This window comes from Panthera tigris, chromosome A1, assembly GCF_018350195.1.
Source record: "Panthera tigris isolate Pti1 chromosome A1, P.tigris_Pti1_mat1.1, whole genome shotgun sequence".
NCBI lineage: Eukaryota > Metazoa > Chordata > Mammalia > Carnivora > Felidae > Panthera > Panthera tigris.
In genome coordinates this window covers 105205836-105227168 of record NC_056660.1, presented here as the reverse complement: position 1 = coordinate 105227168, position 21333 = coordinate 105205836, and the positions used below count along the sequence as shown (strand labels likewise).

The 21333-nt window shown below is 35.1% G+C and overlaps 1 protein-coding gene across 2 annotated transcripts in view; it reads right to left on the bottom strand.

The window, feature by feature from the left end:
• SLC12A2 (solute carrier family 12 member 2) overlaps positions 1 to 21333 on the bottom strand; it is a 109756-nt gene that overhangs the window by 3614 nt on the left and 84809 nt on the right. The window contains exons 18-26 of one of the 2 annotated variants that reach the window (XM_015540046.2): positions 17557 to 17663; positions 13566 to 13645; positions 10979 to 11104; positions 8118 to 8165; positions 6508 to 6630; positions 4983 to 5094; positions 2914 to 3000; positions 1516 to 1651; positions 1133 to 1200 (exon numbers count right to left, since the gene is read on the bottom strand). In XM_015540046.2, coding sequence (XP_015395532.2) covers positions 1133 to 1200; positions 1516 to 1651; positions 2914 to 3000; positions 4983 to 5094; positions 6508 to 6630; positions 8118 to 8165; positions 10979 to 11104; positions 13566 to 13645; positions 17557 to 17663 — 887 coding nt within the window. The remainder of the gene's footprint in view (positions 1 to 1132; positions 1201 to 1515; positions 1652 to 2913; positions 3001 to 4982; positions 5095 to 6507; positions 6631 to 8117; positions 8166 to 10978; positions 11105 to 13565; positions 13646 to 17556; positions 17664 to 21333) is intronic. The other variant, XM_042983170.1, reaches the window with a different exon arrangement.

The following is a 21333-nucleotide window of genomic DNA, read 5'->3' as shown; positions in this document are numbered from 1 at the left end:
TGTTTCTCTCTAGACTTCTGTTTTAGCATATTCCATTACAGTATCTGATCATTAGCAGCAAAACTTGAAATCTTCTGGTGTATTGTTTTTTTGTTAATCAAAACAACATTTCTCTAGTATTATTTTATCATTTGGGATGTTTTGGGAGGACTGAGTTTTTTTTTTTTGTTTAACCTATTGAAGGACCCAGGCTCCATGACAGAAAATTCAGGTTCAAGTAATACCTACCGAATCTGATTTAGTGAGGAAAAAAAAAAAAAGCTAGAAAGCATTAACATCTATATTCAATGCAAGGACAGAGTGTCTGTATGTAAAGTTTGTGTGTGGAAAACTGGGGGAGCAGATTCAGACAGGAACCACTTTTTACATTAAACCCCCAAGGTAACTTTATGGTGTTATTTCTATGAGGATGCTGCCTGGAGTCTACAATTTTTTTTTAAGATTTTTTAAAAATCTAAGGCAAGTTTAATAGTAAAAAACTGATTTGGAGGGGTGCTTGGGTGGCTCAGTCATTCATTAAACATCTGACTTCGGCTCAGGTCATGATCTCACAGTTCGTGAGTTAAGTCTGGCATCAGATGAGCTTGAGTGCCGTTTCAGGTGTGCTGGGCTTCTCTCTCTGCCCCTTGCTTACTTGTGCCTTCTCTTTCTCAAAAAAAAAAAGAAAAAAATTATTTTAAGTCAGTACAATCCACCCCTCAATGTCACACTCAAATTCACAACCCCAGATCAAGAAAGGCACGCTCTACAGACTCAGCCAGCCAGGTGCCCTCCACCACCTCAGGGTCCAAAGTTTAACTTGAGGTCCTCGTACCCCACATATGATGGAGTGTCCTCAAAGCCAAGGAGTTTTTAAAAGGTGGGAAAAAGAAGGAAAAATTCCATAATAAACTATTGTGGTAAAGAATTACTTAGATTCATATAAGCTTAAGATTTTTGCTTTTCTTTCCTCCTACCTTAAGTGATTTTTCCGTATGCTTGAAGTATATTAACAAAAGTTTGTTTTTCCTACTTATAACCACTATTATCATTACTGGGAAATATATACGTATGTACTTGTTATGGCAATTAATCCTAATCGCATTATCATAAAATGAATACCGAAGAAAATCTTAGTATAGACATTACTTACATGACAATGATATTAGCTGTACTTGAATGTTCCTTTAATAATTCATTTAACCTTATCTGCCGATAGGTCTGAAAGGAAATAAGACAAAGTCATTCCTAGACCATTGGAAAAGTGGAATCTAGTGTGGTTCAGAGAACTATATAGAAGTAAGCAAAAAGAAACCAAAATAATTTTGGTGTAATAAAAGTATCTGTTCCCTAGTTTAAAAAAGACCTAATGATTTACACACACTGTTCACATACAGATCCAACTTAGAGGAGACTGAATTTACAAGACCGGTTCCTCCCATAACAAATTATAGTTCTTGATACTTCTATCTTAACGTATTTTTAAAAAAAAATCAATGGAAGATTAATGAAAGGAAAGCAGAAGAGAAATAATACCTTGGTCTTATAAAGTTCAAGCTCATTATCTGTTATTCGCCATGGCTCATCTTCTTTCATTTTATCTGCAATATCTTGTTCTTTGTCATCTTCATGAAGTCTATACGGCTCAATCATTTCATCAAATGCTACAATACTTAAAAAAAACTGACAATCACAATCTGAATTACTTAACACTAAGATCGTAAATGCTAAATCAGAATTTGAGAAGTCAGTGTTTTCCATCTCTCCTGCTCACTTCCACACCCTAATTATAACCATCTCTTTGGCAACTTATTCAGAAAACAGCCATCTCTAGTTTCTCAAATTGATTAGAGATTTAGAACCATATTCACAATAACAGAATTGTAATTTGAACTGCTAACAACGATCTCTCTGTATCTACTCCCTGCTCCTATGCCCACTCCCCTGTCAACCTACATACATTTCCATCACCTTAGCTAAGATGATCCTTTTGAGCAATATGTCAAATTGTGTTGTTCCTTTACTCAAAATATTCAAAACCTTTCCTAGTTCAAGTACCACTGAATGAAAGGAGCAGTAGTAGGAGAAAAGGTACTAGAATATTCTGAAGGTAGGAACACACAGATACTTAACATTTAAGAAGATGCACAATTAATCTCTAGATACAAAGGTAATTTAATAGGATAAGAGACAGTAAAAGAACATAAACACTCTAATCCCCTATGAATGTGAAAAATATTTTTCAGTATCAAGTTTCATACAAAGTTCCTGGCATATATTGTTTTATAAAAGGAAACAAATCCTTCCCTGATTATAAGCTTACAAAGTATACCTTATTATTTTCTATTTAAGATAAATTCTTTAAACCAGCTTCATCATTTATTCAACAATTTACTTGAGAATAATTAAAATTATGCCTGGTAACATAAATATACATATTATTATAACAATCTCTACGTACCATTTTCAGGTAGATTATTCCATGAGTATACTTTCCCTTGACCCTTGAGAATTCTGATTGCAACTATTATAGGCTAATTTTTGATTCTCCTATTTTACTAATAAGGCAAAACAGTGAAAAGTAATATATAATGTGGAGTAGGAATTGAGTGAGTGGTGGTAATGAATATAGGCATGAACAGTGGAAATTCAAAGAACCATGTGGAATTTCTGTGGCATTAGGATTTTCAGAAATTACTTGTAAAGCACTAACTGAATTCTCTGAAAACTGAAAGCCCTTACACTTACTTTAGTAACAGCTACAGGCATGCCAACTGTCAGTACCAGATTTAAAAAAGTTGACTTCACATGCTAACAGCAGGTAAAACCTCCAGGTAATTAGTTTAAGTTGAATGATCTGTTACTGGAATATGTGAGTAGGTCATCCATAAAAGAATCAGTTATCTATACAGAGTAATTTATCCAACAACTTACTTTTCTTTCTTTGGTTTAGTATTAATATCTCCTAAGACCATGATATCAGAGAAGTCTATCCGGAACTTACTAAGCAAAGTAGCCATCCTAAAACAAAAATGAAAAGCATTGAGATACATAAAAGCTGCATCTATGTATTTTTATTCCATTTCAGGCTGAATCACTGTATCTGAAAAGCATCATTTATAGGAAAACTGTATCAGGTGCTGAATAAAGTTCATCTGTGTTAGTTCACACCGTACATTCAACTGAGTAGAACTCAAAATTCCCTGAGTAGAGACTCTGGTTATATTCTTTCACTTTCTCTGAATCGCTCCTTAGGATCTAATCATGAATGGAAAGACAGTAATAATGAAATTTGGAAGGCAACTAGTTTTTAAATTTAATTTTTGTCACAAGGAGTTACAGATACAGGCTTTCAGTTACAGAATGAACAAGTCACGAAGATGAAAGGTACAGCCTGGGGAATATAGTCAATGGTATTTTCATAGCGCTGTACAGGGACAGATGGTAGCAATCCTGGGGTGAGCACGACATAAAGAGATATGGAATCACTATGTTGCCCGCCTGAAACCAACAATAATATATGTCAACTATACTTCAGTTAAAACTTTTAGACAGATTATATTGGTGACTATACGGATTTCCGCAAAAACTAGTAAACAGTTGTTAAGTTTAATTATTTTTCGATTCTTCTTCCATCCATGAAGAATGCCTATCTCAAGACCCAAACAGGACTTTTGGGGGCCATCAAAAGCTGTAACTAATGGCAGATCAAGTTCACAGCATTTTTGAGGGGGAGGGGGACTGGGACAGACATGAAAAAGAAGCTCCAACAAGCCTCTGACTTTTCAGTAAAGATATACCTTTTCAGAGGCATAGATGGCAAGGAAACCTTGGTGGCACCAACAAAAAAGTGGAAAAAAACACAAAGGAAAAGCTGTCAGCACAAGGGGATTCTATTTTTAAGAAAACAGAGTTTTCTAAATTAAGACATTAGAAAACAGACTTGCTCCAGGTTTAACTTTTGAATTATTTCTAGTATTTCTTGCATAATTCACTATGTGAGATGACTCGACATTTAGTTGAATTCCAGTGTAGATCTATTAAGTGCCTGCTATGTGTCACTGGGCCCACGAAACTCAAATCTAAGATACAAAAATAAATTAATACAGTACCTAGAATGCAGCGAGTGATACCAAATATACCGTTACTGAGGAAGGAAGGGTAACAACTAATGGGGAGACAATGGTATAAAAATAAAACACATTAGGGCAAGTGTCACAAAGAAAGTGACGGCAATGCTGGACTTGAAAGTCTGGAGTGTTTCATGAGAGGAGCTGTTTACAGTAGAGATGAGAGCAGAGAGGGGTACAAGCCTGGGACAGCATGTGTGTTCAGGGCAGGTGCACCAGTGCGCACCACAGTGAGGGGTAAGACACAGTGTGGAGAACAGGACAGAGGGTTTGGGCTTTGTCATATTTTAGCACAGGCTTTCTATGGAATGTAACAGAGAGGAAATTCCAAGTATTTGGGCAGAGGCATCTTGTCATCAGAGCTCTACTTTTCAAACGTGAACTCAAGAGAAGAGTGTATAGTGTGTGCTGAAAAGGTCAGGGACGAGGTGTGGGGTATGTAGCAAATCACTCCAACCAGAAATAGAATGGGGACAGTACAGCGGGAGTAAGACAAGGGATGACCGCGGCATCCTTCATTTCTGTTGTCTTCAAGTCTACAGAATGTATCTCACACAGGAATATGTGATTTGGAGGCACATCCACTGATTTTTTTTACATGCCTAACATTTAAATGCTGCAAATTTTTAACAAAGACTTTCTAAAATGTCAATATATGAAAAAATATTAGGAATCAGTAAAATGAACTATCTACAACTTAAACATAAAGATTAAATTAAAGAGAATGAGGTTTTAGTTGTTTAACAAGATTTTCAGCTTCAGTATAGGACAGCCTGACTGACATTTTCTGGACTGTGTCTTTTTTATACTATCAAATATACTGTAATAGTGAAGTATGGCTAGATTAATGCTCTTCCATTTAAATACACTTACGCTCTCCGGTCATGGTCTATTCGGTTTATTTTCCCACCAATGAACACTCTGATCTTACAGTCTTTCCACTTTTTCTTGGTAGTCAGAAGGTAAGGTATCAATAAGGTCAAACCTAAATCATAAAAATATAAAAAATCATTCACGAAATGCTAATTTCTCAATTAAGACCTTTTAATTCAATTTAATCTCTAAAAGAATGTCTGCTACAACTCTGCATTAAACAATATTTTTCTATCTGTTCTTCCTTAATAATTCAGACAGAAAGCCATGAGGTAGGCCTGAACAAGGAGGGAAGCCTAATGGAACCGGGAGGTTAGTCACATACAGGAGGACTGAGGAACTGAGAGTCTTCACTGAACCTAGTGGGAGCCAGGTTTCTCTCTCAAATGAGAACTCCAAGAAGGAAGAAGCTGGATAAAACCCTGCAGTGTTTAAACTGGAATGGGTGTTCAATCTATACTTACATGTACTAACATATCTATGGTAAGTTTCTGAGACCCGTCTACTGAGAGGGCCTGGGAGCAGTGACACTGCAGTGGCAATGAGCGTATCTTTGTTTCTATATAGCATTCTCCACTAAGAGCAGTCAGCGTTCCTCGGGTAAAAGGTGACTCAATGGCTGGTACAGGCACAGTACAAAAGTAAGTCTGGAACATCTTATGATTGGGAAATGACAAATGGACACAGAAGTGAGACTACAGAGGATCTTGCTGGCCAAATATGGAAACGATCTGAACATCAAAACAAATAATGAGAATGACAAATCATCTCACACTGAATACAGTCTATGAGTTCACAAAGATAGAAAAAAAGAGAAAGCTCTTCCTTACAGTAAGAAGCCAACTAAGAGGAAGAAATAACAGGATTCGAAAATCATCATTTGGCAACCACAAACACACCACACCAATGATAAGAGCAGGCTAAAGTATCAAAGGATGCTGAAGATGGTGGTAAAAGTTGTAGTAATGATGGTATATTTACCTAATCCAAAAGCAAATCCCCATCCACTAATATGTGTAATTAAAAAGGGGAAACAGTAACTTTTCATTCTAAAAATCTAGTGAAAACCACCTTACTCAATGGTCAAAGCTAACTTCACCAGTCATGAGCCAAAACAAACATCATGTCCCACTTGAGATATAGACAGAAGAGCATAGTGTCACTTCTGTAATATTTCTACCATAAACCTACATAATGTATACTAATTATGACAAAAGATTAAATGGTACTTCAAATCTAGTGACATTCTCAGACTGGTCGATTAAAAAAAAAAAAACAACAAAAACCAAAAAATCTTAAGGTCATGAGCTCAAGAAGTAGGCAACTTGCAAAGTGAAGGACACTGAAGAGGTAACAGTTAAGTGCAACACCTGATTCTGAAACTAATCCTGGTGCTTTGGGGAATGTTGACAAAACTGGAAAGGGGTCTAGGGATGAAGAGGACACGTCATTTCTTAGTACTATTCCCATAGTCCCACAACTTCACTACATGTAAAACTGCTAAAAAGCATGGTAACAACCTTACCTCCATCATCAAAAAGCCACCAGACATCAATAGTGTTCTTTCCTTGTTTTTTCTGAAACTGTGTACTAGCTTCAAGAAGCTTTTGGTCAGCTACATTTAAGGGCACAGCAGGGCCTTTGGATTCTAAAGGATGAAGCAGAAAAAGAACATGTAAGGGAGATAAATACTCAAGTCTCTTTTGCTGAATTCCTATAATTCCCTAACTCTTGTATATTTAAATGTTTATAATGCAGACAGTTGTATATGGCATCCATCATAAACTTTCAGTGGTTTATAATTTAAATGTACTTTCGAAAGACGTTCACAGATAAATACATCTTTACAACAGCTTAACTCATCCAAATTATCTTGCCTAATTTCTAATATTTTGAAGCATTCTTAATGAAAGAGAAGCATGAATACCAATACCAATCAAGAATATTATAATTGACTGCTAGATTTTAATTTTTGAGAAGTTGTTTTACGCTAACTGGACAAATGAGGCTTATGCCTATTCCATGAACGTATCACTTTTATAATCTTTTTCCTCAGTAATTTAAAGATCAAAAAATTATTTTACATAAAATGTCATCATTAATATAAGATCAAAAAATTATTTTACATAAAATGCCATCATTAATATAAAAGACAGAGGGAAGTGGAAGACGAATGAATACAATCTAACAATTATCACAGTGAAACCTCTGAGTCTAAGCAAACACCCTCATCTTTACCTAACTTGACCCCTTGGTTTGTGATGCAAAAAGCTAAAGCCATATAACCACACATCTTTCTCTGAGGCACAGAAAGATGGTAGAACTCCTTGGAGGGCACCACGTGCTGCAGATCTAAAGAGCAATATACCAAGGAAGTTCCCACGTTCCCAGGAATTAAAAACTTAAAAAAAAAAAAAAAACCAAAAAACTCAGCACTGACTCTATGAGCAAGCAAATGACTATTATGAGACTCCTACAGCAAATTTTTAAAAGCAGGAATCCACAGGAGGAAATCAGATCGTTTCTGCAGGATGTCTGTCATTCACTTCTCATGCTGCCATGATACACGCAAACATGACGAATGATTGTGCATGATGACATAATATGGCTGCCAAACCACACTGCTCCGTAACTCTCACCTCTATCTCCTTCTCATAAAAGTCATGCCCGGGGACATGACTGTGTATCTCCCAAACGCAGCAGGGCTGTGAGAAATATTGTAATTTTTGAAATGAAAAATATATTAGTATCAAAATTAAGGGCTTGGCTTGGTACACCTGATGGTAAAGAATGCAAGTGACACTGGCAAAGAGACCCATTTCAGTGTCTCTGTTTAGCACCTAAACCATGCAGTTTAAAATAAGAAACTGGTATTGACAGTCAAGGTTTGAGTATTTCAGAAATGCTATGATGATTTAAAATAATTTGCCTTTGATATACTCCCTTTCCCTGGGATGACTTATACTTTTTAGTTGGACTAAAGATAATGTTTCTAATCTGCATTCAATAAATAAGTGTAGCATCACCTTGCCATGGAAATAAAAACTAAGGTAAAAAAAGAAAATAGCAAAGTTGGAATTAAAGAGTTAACAGTATGAAAAAGGGGATTAAAACAAAATGATGAAAAATGCCTGCCTTTTTTCAACAGTGGTTGAGTTGGAGTCTTGCCATCCTCTTCCTCATCTAGATTATGTTTAAAAAACACAAAATATAAGTTAATTGTCTTTATATTAATAATGAAAATGTAAATAGAGCACATTTATAAACAGAGCATAGTATGATGAGACAGTCTGAAAAATCAAGACTGAAAATACTTATCTTCTACACTGAGTGTTGAGGAGTTTTAAAAGCAAACATATTTTAGACCCCTCCAACAGGGCTACTGATGAACGCTCACCCCTACATTGTATTCCTGTAAAACTGACAAAAACTGGAACACGATTTTTAAACTTGTAAATGTTCATACTTGAAATCAGTTGAAAAGAATTTCAACTATGGCTTATAAAATTGAAATAGGACGTTAAAAACTGACACTGCAGATAACACATGAATTTTAAACACTGCCACTGCATCACTGGGCAAATGACTGAAAAGTTACTTTTAGAAACGTTTAATGGATATCCGGTCCTTGTAAAAACTAATCCCCACTTGAAACAGGAAGGAATTTGATCAGAGACAGAGTCTTTTGGTTTATATAAAATACTATTTATACATATATACATCAATTGATATATAAAACGTAAGCATATATATACATGTATATATGTTTGTATGCATGTACTGGTCCATCTGTATTTAGGTATCTTTAAGTATTTTCTTGGGGTTAACAGTTTTGCTAATCTCAGGTTTTTCTTCAGATAAGCTTTATGTGAGGTGTCTGAGGCATGTAAAACTCCGGACCCGGACAGGGAAGAGTACACTGCTCTGGAGTCAAGTGGCTCCCAGGGTTCCAGGATTCCCTCTAACGCTTTTCCTGGCTGCGTCAGCTTGAAGTGGTTAGTTAACTCCTCACTTTCCTTGTTAGTAAAAGGGTGAACAATACATACCTCTTCAGATCATTATGCTGCAAGCATTAAAGCCCTTAGCTCAGTGCCTAGCACAAAGTAAGTATTCAAAGGGTGCTCTCTCTGTCCCCTTGCATGCTGTGTGCCACAGTAACCAAGAAAGACATACCGAACACCTGTAATTATATGGTGACTACACAAGAATGTTTCTAATTCTGAACACCTTTAAATTATATAAACTTTTCTATAGTTTCTATGTTAATTTTGAAAATAACTGGCTACATAGAAAATAAACACAAAATAAAATTAATGCTATTTTTGAATGCTAATTTCTTATGCCTCTTAGGGAACATTTCAATTATTATATTTAATTTTATAGGATTATGTATTATTGTTCTTATAAAGTAGATATTTGATACTGTCTTTGATGATAGTAAAAATAACAATTATAAATATAAATGCGGAAATTGTGTATTTATTTCAGAGAGCTCAAAAAATGTTAAGGAAATCCTGACACTTAAAAAATAATTTACACTAAGATATTTAAAGGTATCTGAAGGTAATAAAGCTATTGACATTTTCAAAATAAAAAGGTGAGCAGGTATGTACTCACCCCAGGTTCCTACTCTAAAAATAATGACTTCCCAAGACTGTGGCACACAGTAATGAGCTACTGTGTAGAAAACACCTACTGCAATGTGAAAGGCACAGAGTAGATGCTTGATGACTATTACTTCTTCCTTTCCCATCATAGTTTTACCTATCAATTCCTAACAGATTCTGTAAAGAAAGGATCGGTTTTAAGAAAAAGAAAATGATAACAAAAATAAAAAGAGAAAATGAGAGCATGTATACCATAAACTAAAAGTAAATGCAGGAACATTAAAAGCAGTTTTAGAATCTTTCATAGAGTTTTGAGATGAAACAAGAAACAAATTATAATCAAGCCAGCAAAGAACTTAAAGGGAAAAGAGGTCTCAACTAAAGCCTCAACTACCACTACTCTGAGCAGCCAATGTAAATAAGGAGCAAAGAAATATTAAGTAACAGCAGTGCTTCTATGTAATCTGGGGAAGATTGATTTCACAGCGACAGGATTTGTCCAAAGTGATCAATTTCAGAAAAAGAATAGTAATTCTTTGATAGGAATCAAAAAAGCATGATATGGTTTGATGATTTACAGTGCAGATTTTTCTTGTTGCGTGCCAGCTGGGACCAGGACAGATGGAGATACTGACTGAACAGAGGTAGGAGAGTGAGGGCGGGAGAGTAAGATTTGGAAGTCATCCCTCTTTCCGTCTTGTAAACATGACACAGATTTATGGATGAAATTATCTCAGCGTCTCAGGAGATTTGGAGACCTTTGCGTGGCCTGAACCACATGGGCCACCAGGGGTAGTAGGTGTGCAATTATGGCCAAACAGTTCAGTAACCAAACACCAATAGCATGTTCCTTCAGAGACTAAGTGAGGAATACAACTGCATGTGATTTTTTATTACATGGTTTTACCTCAACAACTCCAGGTGCAGTAGATGTAAAAAGTATTCTAAATATGTCAGAACATAAACAAAATCCCTGGTATTTCAGTATCTTGATTTACAAAAAAATTATGTAGATTTGTGGTCAACTTAATTTCTTCCAGGGTTATCTTATGCTCTATCACATTACTCTAAAATTACCATGTTACTTTCCAAGTTCAGATTTAACCTAGGCTTTAAATTAAATTGCTTCACTTAAAGCATATATAAAAATATACAAGCAGGTATTAGTGTAGTGTATAATTAATTGGCATGGCTTCTGTTCTACGATCGACTTTAGTATTTTAAAAATAGCTAATCATGTTGTAGCCATCCATTTTACCTCATCTACTAGAAATGAACAGTACAAATGAGAGAATGGGTTACTTAATAAGACATGTTATATAATAAAAACCATTTCTCCCCAAATTAAACATTACCATTAATAACATTTCTTGTCTGAATAAAAATTACCTTTGTGTGTAACACTTTTCTCATCGGATGGCTTGGAGGTATCTAAATCCGATTTTTTACTGTACTCCATACTTAGTACCACATCCTTGACACCGGGAGATTTCTCTTGTGAAGACAATAATTCTTCTATGGACATGAAAGTAATCAAATTATTATCCAAATCTTATTTTAGCCATTAATTAAAGCACCATGGTATATTAATTAAATAACAGTTCACAGCACAGTTTAGGAAGAAATAGTAAGTTTACAGTACATGATTTCTTAGGTAAACAAATGTGATAATCTGAAAGAACTATTCACTCAAATATCTTGAGCCATGGCTAAGTATCAGACATGTGAATTAGGTGCTGAGGAATTAGTAATGAGTGAGATTCAAAGAGCATAAAAGTGTGGCAGACAAAAGAATAGTGTATAGAATGTGAATAAATTCTACTCTCAAAGTCATTTACACATGTAAAAAATGTAAAATGTGACAAATGTTCACATATGTGTAAGATGACAAACAATACTGAAAAATTACACCCTTGACTACAGAGACAAAACCAGGACATCAACTCACAGTAGAGTACCAGTTTTTCATTTTTAAAGCACTTTCTCCATTTTGTATCTTTTGAGAAGTAGTTAGTAAACAGTTAACTTCCACCATGAAAACATGCGACACGAAGACAAATGTCATAAGAAACTGATCGGTGACAGATAATCCTCATCACTGATTTGTGTGTATGATGAGAAATAAGAGAAACGACTATGCTAAGAACTTCGCAGACATTTCTTTACAACAACCCTATGAAATAATCCCGGTTTTTTTTAAATTTTAATGTTTTATTTAAGTATCTCTACACCCAACGTGGGGCTAGAACTCATAACCCCAAGATCAAGAGTCTCAGGCTCTTCTGACTGAGCCAGCCCAAGCACCCCAATAATTCTGTTTTAAGATATGAGGAAACTGAAGCTGGGAAGTCAGCAAATTTGCCCAGGCTACAGAGCTATGTACTAAGAGAAAAAGCTGGGATTTTCAAAGGAGATCTGACTCCAAAGCCTGTGCTCTTGATCCTGTGCTGAACCAAATTCCTGTGTCCAAATCCTGATGACGAATAACAAGACCTTCGAAACAATTTTCCTAATTGAAACACATGAAAATGTTTTCTTAAAGTTCTAGTCAGATTCAAATCACAGTGGATTACACAACTATATATGTAATTGATTAGTCAAATTGTCATACTTTTGAGAGTGACAGGGAACACAACTAATTGTGCAGTTAACAGGTACCCTAAACCTCAATTGCTGGCAGCTCATGAGAGAACTGAAACAGTATTTTGTAAGGCCTACTCCGGAGTAAGAAAATGCATTTTCAGCAAGCCATACTTTTGTGTTCCATGGATAAAGACCTCAAAGCGTTCCTTTCAAAACTGCACAATACCCTTAAAATGGTGGGAGGAGGGGGAGGATTACAACTGTTTAAATATATAAACAGGTGACAAAAGTTCATGATGTGCCTCTCAGCTATTTAGGCTTAGCTATTTTTGATGATTTAGTTAATTAATTGATAAGGGTAAAATATTAGGTATGCAATTTCTTAAACTTATAATACTTGTTAAACTACCAGGAAATCATCAAAGGGTATAGAATTTCCCAGTTTTTATTAAGGTGGCAAAAGTAATCAGTATACCTTAGTTAGGTTTAAAGTTTCATCTAAAAACATTTTTTTTGAATGCTTTAAAAATTACATAGTTGGAGAGGAGAGTAGTGGGTATCAGGGGTTAATGATGGGGGAGAGATGAAGGGCATGGTGGGGGCATAAAGGAGTAGCACGAGAGATTTTTGCGGCGATCGAACAGTTTTGTATCTTGATTATGGTGCTGGTTATATGAATCAACCGCATGTGATACACGGCACAGAACTATACACATGTTCATGGGCACACACACACAAGTGTTAAGTAGAACTGGTGAAATCTGAATAAGGTGGGTAAATGGTCACAATGCCAGTTTCCTGGTTATGACGTATAATGATAGATATTCAATATGTTACCACTGGGAGCAATGGATGAAGGGTACAGAGGACCTCTCTGTTATTTCTTTTGTTACTTATTATGGATCTATAGTCATTTCAAAACGAAAAAGTTATGAAAAATGACTTATAGGGTCTTTTCTGAAGACAGAGAAAATGACATTACCAAGTTCAGTTTTCATTATTAATATACCTGTGTGTAAAAAAAGCATGACCTTCATAAACATGAAAATGATGATTTAGCAGTCATTAACATTTTTTTCTCTATAGTATTTATCATGTATTTTTATAAATTTGGCCAATCTAAAACCATAAGTCATGCTTATTTCTCTTAAACTTATGATTTACACTGAATTTTAGTCTCTCCATTAATAATCACCAGCCATCATCCAGGTTGGTGCCAACTCTGAAAAGATGGTGGAGCTGAAAAGATCTCACTTCCAAATGCCATACAGTAAGTACATGACACAAAACAGATAGTAAATGTTAAAGTTATTGAAGAATTTGTGAGAATGACATAGAACTAACAGAGTCATTTATATTTTTAAAGTAAAACATTTATTCGAGCAAGACTTACCTTGTGCTTGAAGATGAGATATATCCAGACCCTCTTTTAGGCGGATAACCACTACTCCATATTGTATGTCAAAGGCATCACTATAATGGGGGTGGGGGGAGAATCAAAATCACAAAAATGTTAGTGTCCTCCTCTATAAAATGAAGGCAGTAAGAGATGATTTCTAAAACACCTTCAGCTTTAAATGTCTTATTTCTAACATATGCTTTTAAAAATACAGTGAGACCCATATAATGTCTGCTTCAAATTCTATACCATTCCCTTTCCTTTCTTCTGTTTCCTTTCTTCACTTAACTCTTAAAAACGAGTTAAGCATACATCTTTATAGTCTTGACACTCTACCTACACCAGACATTTAAAGCATGCCTGTACTATTATCCTATCTGAAACAAACTAAAATTACGGAAAAATAACATTCAATATTCCCACCATACTTAATTTAGGCTTACACCCTTAAAGCTAAGAGAAATACAAGAAGACAAAGCAAAGTGATTCCACTGAGAAAGAGAATAGAATATAAAGGAATGACTTCTGAAAGAAACCAGAGTATTTTTAAGTAATTCTCACATTTTTACAAAAATGTTTAAAAAGGTAATACAAAGATTTTATGTGCATTTGTAGACACGCATTCATATGTCATTTCGAGTTTTTTAAACACAAATGGGATCATCCTATAACACATGCAAAATCTATTAAAACCTCAAAGACAACTCTAAAACCAGACTTCAATTCTGGAAACTTTATGTTGAGACCATGAATCATGTGGATTCAAGTTTTTCTCAAATCTACTGAAAGAATTACAAATTCCTAAACTTTGGGTCATTCCCCAGAGTGTAACAGGCTTGAGTTTTATCTTTCATTATTATTTTTAATTATGAAGCAACCAATATTCATTATACTCAAAAAATTACATACAACCTAGTTCTATATAACCAAAAGAAAGGGCTAAAATGCCAAAAAAAAAAAAAAATCAAATTTTTGTTCCCAGACACAAAGAAGAATACCTATCATTGTAAGAGATGTTTTATTGGTTTATTGATGTTTTTTGTTTTTGTTTTAAATCATTCCTATAATGAATTAGCTAAGGTCTGAAGAGATTCATCGGAAAATTAATGGACACAGTAACCTTCCTCAGCTGTATCCTGAAAGACCTAACGCTAGAGAAGAGTAACTACAAGTATTTGGAAAAATAGTTAATAAATCACAAATGACTTAAAATCAAGGTCCTTAAAGAAAAGCCAGTGAATATAGCTTCCCAAGTTTACCGTGGAATAAAGTAGCCAAATATTTTTGCTATAAACAAATAAATTTCTCTAAGCTATAATTTGATTTGGAGTTTTAGCCTCTCCATGCTGTTACTAGGCATAGTAAATTAAGTAAACCTCAAGTGCTCAAAGTATTTATAATCAGAACCAAAACTTAAGTGTCACAAGATAAAAGCATAAGCAGTATCACTGCTTTGAAACTGACATCAATTTCTATGGCTCTGGAAACCAGAAAGCATCATTTTGCCTCTATTTTAATTGCTGCCTGCTGTACAATACTTAGAGTAATACTTGACTCTCAGAGCAAACATGCACTTCAAGTTCCTACAAGGTCAAAGTCAGAAAGACTCTTTTCTTTTCAGTGTTTCCATACGAGCAACTACAACTAACAGTGGAAGAATTATTTGTAAAAATGTCACTTTTTCTACATTTTGGGATAATTATTCCATCTCACTGCTCTTGCATCTTTAGAAAAGAGCACAGTCCATGTCAGATGGCCCACATGATTTAAAAGTTCACACTGTCCTTCCTTTCCTAGTCCTCACGTATGCAAAGTGGATAGGACAGAATTAGAAATGTAGGATGAAACCCCAAAGCTAAAGAGCAACCATAGTAGGTCAAAAATCAGAAAAGCTTTAATTTTACTAAAAGCATTTAATAATTACTTGGGAAAACTTATTCATTCTATACTTGCCTAATCAATATGAAGAGATTTTTTAAAAAGTATAACATCTGGTTACTCCCTCAAATAGATTTCAAGGTAGCTATGGACACAAAATTATCATATGTGATCCAGGTAAGTACTTATGGCTCCAACAGGAGTTCCAGTAAGGGAAATAACTCTACTTAGTTAAGGATAATCAGATCAAAATTCAGAGAAATAAGATTTGAACCTGGTCATAGAGCTACTTTGCCAAACACATTTTTTTTTTAAAAAGTACAATTGTATGTAAAGAAAAACAAGATATGAAAGAATGAACAGTTCTGTTTCATCAGCATCTATAATAAGAAGAAATTATTCTCCAACCAAGGATTGTGGTGTGGGGCACCTGGTTGCCTCAGCTTGGGACTCTTGATCTTATGGTTGTGAGTTCGAGCCCCATGTTGGGTGTAGAGATTACTTAAAAAAAAAAACAAAACCCAAAAAACAAAACAAAAAAAAAGAATGGTGGTGTGATGGGCTCCTAAGTATGGAGAACAGAGGGGAGTTGGTGGAGGGATGGAAAAAAATAGGTGATGGGGATTAAGAGTACACTTATCATGATGGGCACTGAGTATTGCAGAGAATTGTTGAATCACAATATTATACACCTGAAACTAATGTAACACTAAATGTTACCATTGGAATTAAAATAAAAAAACTTAAAAATATAATGGTAGCGGCGCCTGGATGGCTCAGTCGGTTAAGCATCCGACTTTGGCTCAGGTCACAATCTCACGTCTCTTGAGTTCAAGCCCCATGTCAGGCTCTGTACTAACATCTTGAAGCCTGGAGCCTGCTTTGGATTCTGTTTCTCCCTTTCTGACCCTCCTCCACTTGTACTCTCTCTTTCTCTTTCTCAAAAAGAAGTAACATTTAAAGAAAATTAAAAAAAAACAAAACACAATGGTAGTGTGAAAGGGAATCCTTATCCTCTATAAAACAGTACAAATGAGATAAAGGGACCTGTTAAGCAAACCCAGAATACTAGGAAAAGGAAGTATTTCAAAATTAATAAGGAAATTGCCAAAAATAACAAGTTTTATTCTTTTTATTAAATAACTCACTTAGTTCCAACAAGCATTTGTGGTGGATTAAACAGATACATCCATAAAAATCAACTATAACATAAACCAGCTCAAGTCGGAAAGACAAAGTAACAAAAAAATAAAAAGAATGCACCAGACAATCCATACAAGGGAAGATGAAGTAATGTTAAACCAACACAAGCTGTCTGATAAATATCATTCATTTAAATTACACCAAGAAGTGAATTATAGACTCAAAATCTACAGTTCACAAACAGGTTGAAAATCAAAGCATGTAAGTACATTTAAAAAATGTAAATGACTGGGGTGCCTGGCTGGCTCAGTCCGTTAAGCGTCCAACTTCAGCTCAGGTCATGATCTCACAGTTGGAGAGTTTGAGCCCTGCATTGGGCTCTGTGCTGAGCCTCCTTCAGAGTAGGTGTCTCCCTTTCTCCCTGCCCCTCCCCCACTGTTTCACTCTCTCTCAAAAATGAACATTAAAAAAATTTTATTAAAAAAAATGCAAATCACCTAATGCATAAATAAAGTAATAACATGTAAATCAGTGTGAGAGAATAAACCTAACCATCTGAAGGGTGATATCAATGATGAAATGCCCTCCTCAGCACCAGATACTATAATGACAGAATGCAAGGTGAGAGGTCTGACATTCGGGAAATCTGCTGAGCAACAGCTGTAAGGATACCCCAACTCTTTCTAACTTGAATGAGAAGCTAGAGTATATATGTCGTGTGCTCATTTGTACACGTGTGTGAATGTTCCAATGTATTAAGAGAGACAGAAACATCAATCAAAACATTTTGTGAATAGCTCGTCAAGTGACAACCCAGATAACCGCATGTGATTCTTTTCATTCTTAGGCTTCTACGAGAAGAGAGCGTATTAAGAAAACAGGCTTCACAAACCACTGCAGGCTTTGAAAACCAGTGCAAGTTTTCATTTTCTGAACCAAGTTCCTGGATTAAAAGGATACTTACTGAAATATGTTTATGTACATATCCACATCTCTCATATCTGCTTGCAACCAATCTTTCTTAAATCCAAGGACAAGTGTGTTTGGTTTCATACGCCCAAGACCAGCAGCCTAAAACAAAGGAAAAACACAACTTTCAATATATACTATTCAGCAAAATATTTTATAAAGGATCAAATCCTCCAAACAGACGGGCTATAAACATTTATTTTTTTATTTTTATTCTTTTAATATTTATTTGAGAGTATACATATGTGCTCTCTCTCAAAATAAATTTAAAGATTAATTTTAATCTTTATTTAAAGATTAATCTATTGAAAGATTAACAATTAAATCTTAATTTCAAGATTAAATTAATCCAAGTATATATTATGTGATCATGTGCCAGATACTGTCCATACGATTTGGGATAGCTAGCAATATCCTAACCATATAAAACTTAAAATCTTTCTCAAAACGTTCTCTCCATGCACAAATTTCTTTCAAAAAAGAAAAAATATCTATCCCACTAGATATTAAAAACAACTCTTTACCTTCATAGCTAAAAGACAATCATTGTTTTTTAAAACTATCTATTAGGTATCAAGATAGCCACTAACCACACAGACTTTTCTTTTTTCTTTTTTTGGTAAAAGCAAAGCAAGAAACATCTTTGAGTTTTAGAGCTTTTTAAAGAACAAGGCCACAAGATAACCAATAACTTACTGATGATACAAAATCATGTCATTTTTATTCTTTTTCATCACAAACTTTTGTCACAACATAATAATTAAAAGGTTTTATTTTTATAAAATTAACAATCACACCCTGCGGCACTCTGTCCACTTGTTTCAACTTCATTATTTCAATAACTTTCCCTTGAATGACTGAGCACAGAAATTTGAAATGTATCACTCATCCCTAAATCCTTTGTAAATTCTAATCAAAGTAGTTATTCAGTCAGAAGTAATGCTTTCAGTTTCCATAAAATATCCTGTGTTTTAAAGAACAATTTATTACTGAAAATAGGTCTTCTCTGGAAAACAGATTTCTTTAATGGTTCATAAAAGCAGTTTTTCATGGAACTCCATAATTGAAACTGATTTGGCAAAATACAATCCTCTGAAGCTTATTACAAACGTCTTTAGTTTCAAATATTCCCATTGTGTTGTTTCTTTGGATCTTCAGCAATGTTTTCTATGCATCTTTCACCAGAATTTGCTGACAAGAAATGTGTTTTAGTTTGTTATTATATTTTCCTGTGTATCATCATAACCATTTTTACTGCAGCAGAAAGAACTATTTCCACAATGGTACACAATGGCTTTTTATTTCTGTCTTTCACTATTAAGTAAAAATATTTCCAATCATTATGGTTACCTATTGAAATGTAGTTAAATACTGCTGTGAGATCTGTATTACTTTAAAAATTACTGAAAACAATACTTGTAGAGTTTTGGCTCCGTGTCCTGGATGGTTAAAATGTTCAGCCATTAGGGATAGCTTTTATTTTTTTTTAATGTTTGTTTATTTTCAAAGAGAGAGACAGAGTGCAAGTGGAGGAGGGGCAGAGAGAGCAGGAGACACAGAATCCGAAGCCGGCTCCAGGCTCCGAGCTGTCAGCACAGAGCCCCACGCGGGGTCCAAACTCACGAACCGCGAGATCAGGACCTGAGCCAAAGTTGGATGCTTACCCGAATGAGCTACCCAGGTGCCCCCAAATTAGTGACTGCTTTAAATTATCATTAGTTAATATCTCATGGCACAATATTTCTTGTAGATGTGGCTATAAGACATAATTTGTACATAATTTATATTTCTAATATTCTTATTGGTATAAGAATTAAATTATTTTGATCTATTTATTTCAGAAGAATTTAAAAGAACTTACTGTCTACCTCAAAAAGTGGCTGATGAAGAGGAAAGGTCACAAACATTCAGGATGTATTAAAGAGTATAATTCTGGGCTATTTTTGTGCAGGAAAAAAGGTAAAGTTATGTCTAGAGTGAGACTGTGAATGAGACCCACTTGATTTAAAGGGCCCCCATAATGTAATCTGTAATCTGAATTTTCAGTAAGGACAGTAAGTTTTTGCTCTTTGAAATGAAGGTTTAAAATTGACTGACAATTAAGCGGCTCCTGCCATTAAAAAAGAAAACAGAAAGATACAAATACACAAGGAAGCTAGCAGTGCTACTGGAGAAGACTGCCTCTTTTTTAAAATCGTGAATCTTGAGATTTATTGTGGAGCCTGGATACTTAAATGCTAAGTCAATGATACATGAATGCTTATAATCAGTAACTAGATAAATGAGAGAGAAACGAGAAGAGACAGCATAAGTAAGGTAGAGTAAAAATGTTCAAAAGCGGTTTTTGACAAAGATTATAAACCTCTAATAAGACATACAGGCTTTTGCCACTGGATGTTAACAGGTTTCCAGAAGGTACAAAAGAAAGAGAAATACTGTCAGTGACAATTTACACTAAGAAGTCGGTGATTAATTCTGCAGAGATAATTCTCCTATATGTAAGTTTGTTTTACACAGTTACTCAGACAGCTCTGCCACTATAATCAAGGCAACTTCTTGGGCATCTTAGTGAAATGCTTGCATCCACCAGTTTATAGGCCAGTCTCAAAATACTACCACGCGCTATGCATCCTACCTTTATCCCCACACTGCTCAAACGGTCTAGACCCACTGGGGTGAACATGTTAGGGGGAAGAAGAGTGAGGAGGACAATGGATCCTAACACTCGTCAACAGTGTCATTTTTACCACAGAAACGCTTAAGGGCAGAGGTTCTCAACCTGTAGTGTCCGCACTGTACCAGGGGCAGTTATAGAAATGCAAACTCTCCCTGCTCACCCAAGACCCACTAAGTCATCCCAAAGGTGGGACGCAGCAGTGTGTTTTAACAAGCCCACTACATGACTCTGACGTACGCTCAAGTTCAGGAACCACTGCTCTAAGGAAGTATTTTCCTTCCTAACGCTTCTTAAATACATAAAGTGGTTCTAGAAATGTTCCTACAAATCGCACAAAAGCAAGTTAAGATTTACCCACTAGAAACAACCATATGACCAGAAGCAGAATTTTACTTGAAATATTTAAATACTTTACACAGAAAAGCAAATACATTAAATAATCATGTACCCATCACCCAGCTTAAGAAAAAACATTACAAACACACTTCAAACACCCTATGTATCCTTGTCACGCCCTCTTTGTATTTTCACCATTTCATCATTTAGGCATACATACATACATATACATGTTTAATTTACGTATATTTAAAATTTTATATCATCTCCATATTGTTCCTGTCTTTTTACCTTGCTATTTTTCCTTAGCACTTTCTGTGTTCAAAGTTTATTCCTATTGCTACGTATAACTAATTCCCTTTTATCACTATGTAGAATTCCACTGCATGTTTATACCACGATCTTTCAATTTGTGGCTGATGGCTGTTGAAGTTACTTCCATTTCTTTTTCACGAATACAAATAATGCTGCTATGCAATTTCATATAGTCTTCCCTACACGTGTAAAAGTTTCTCTAAGGAACACACGTAAGAACGGAATGTCCGAGGATACGAACACTTTGAAAGTAGAGGACACTGCCAGGTTGCTGACCCAAGTGACTGTGCCATCTATGTTACTATGGCAGTTCAAAGATTTCCAACTGTTCATACGGCTCCTAACACTTGGAATTGGCAGACTGAACTTCAGAGTTCAAATTTTGTGTCTCACTGAAATAAAAATCCTTCCCTAGCTCAAAGTCATAAAATTATTCTACATTTT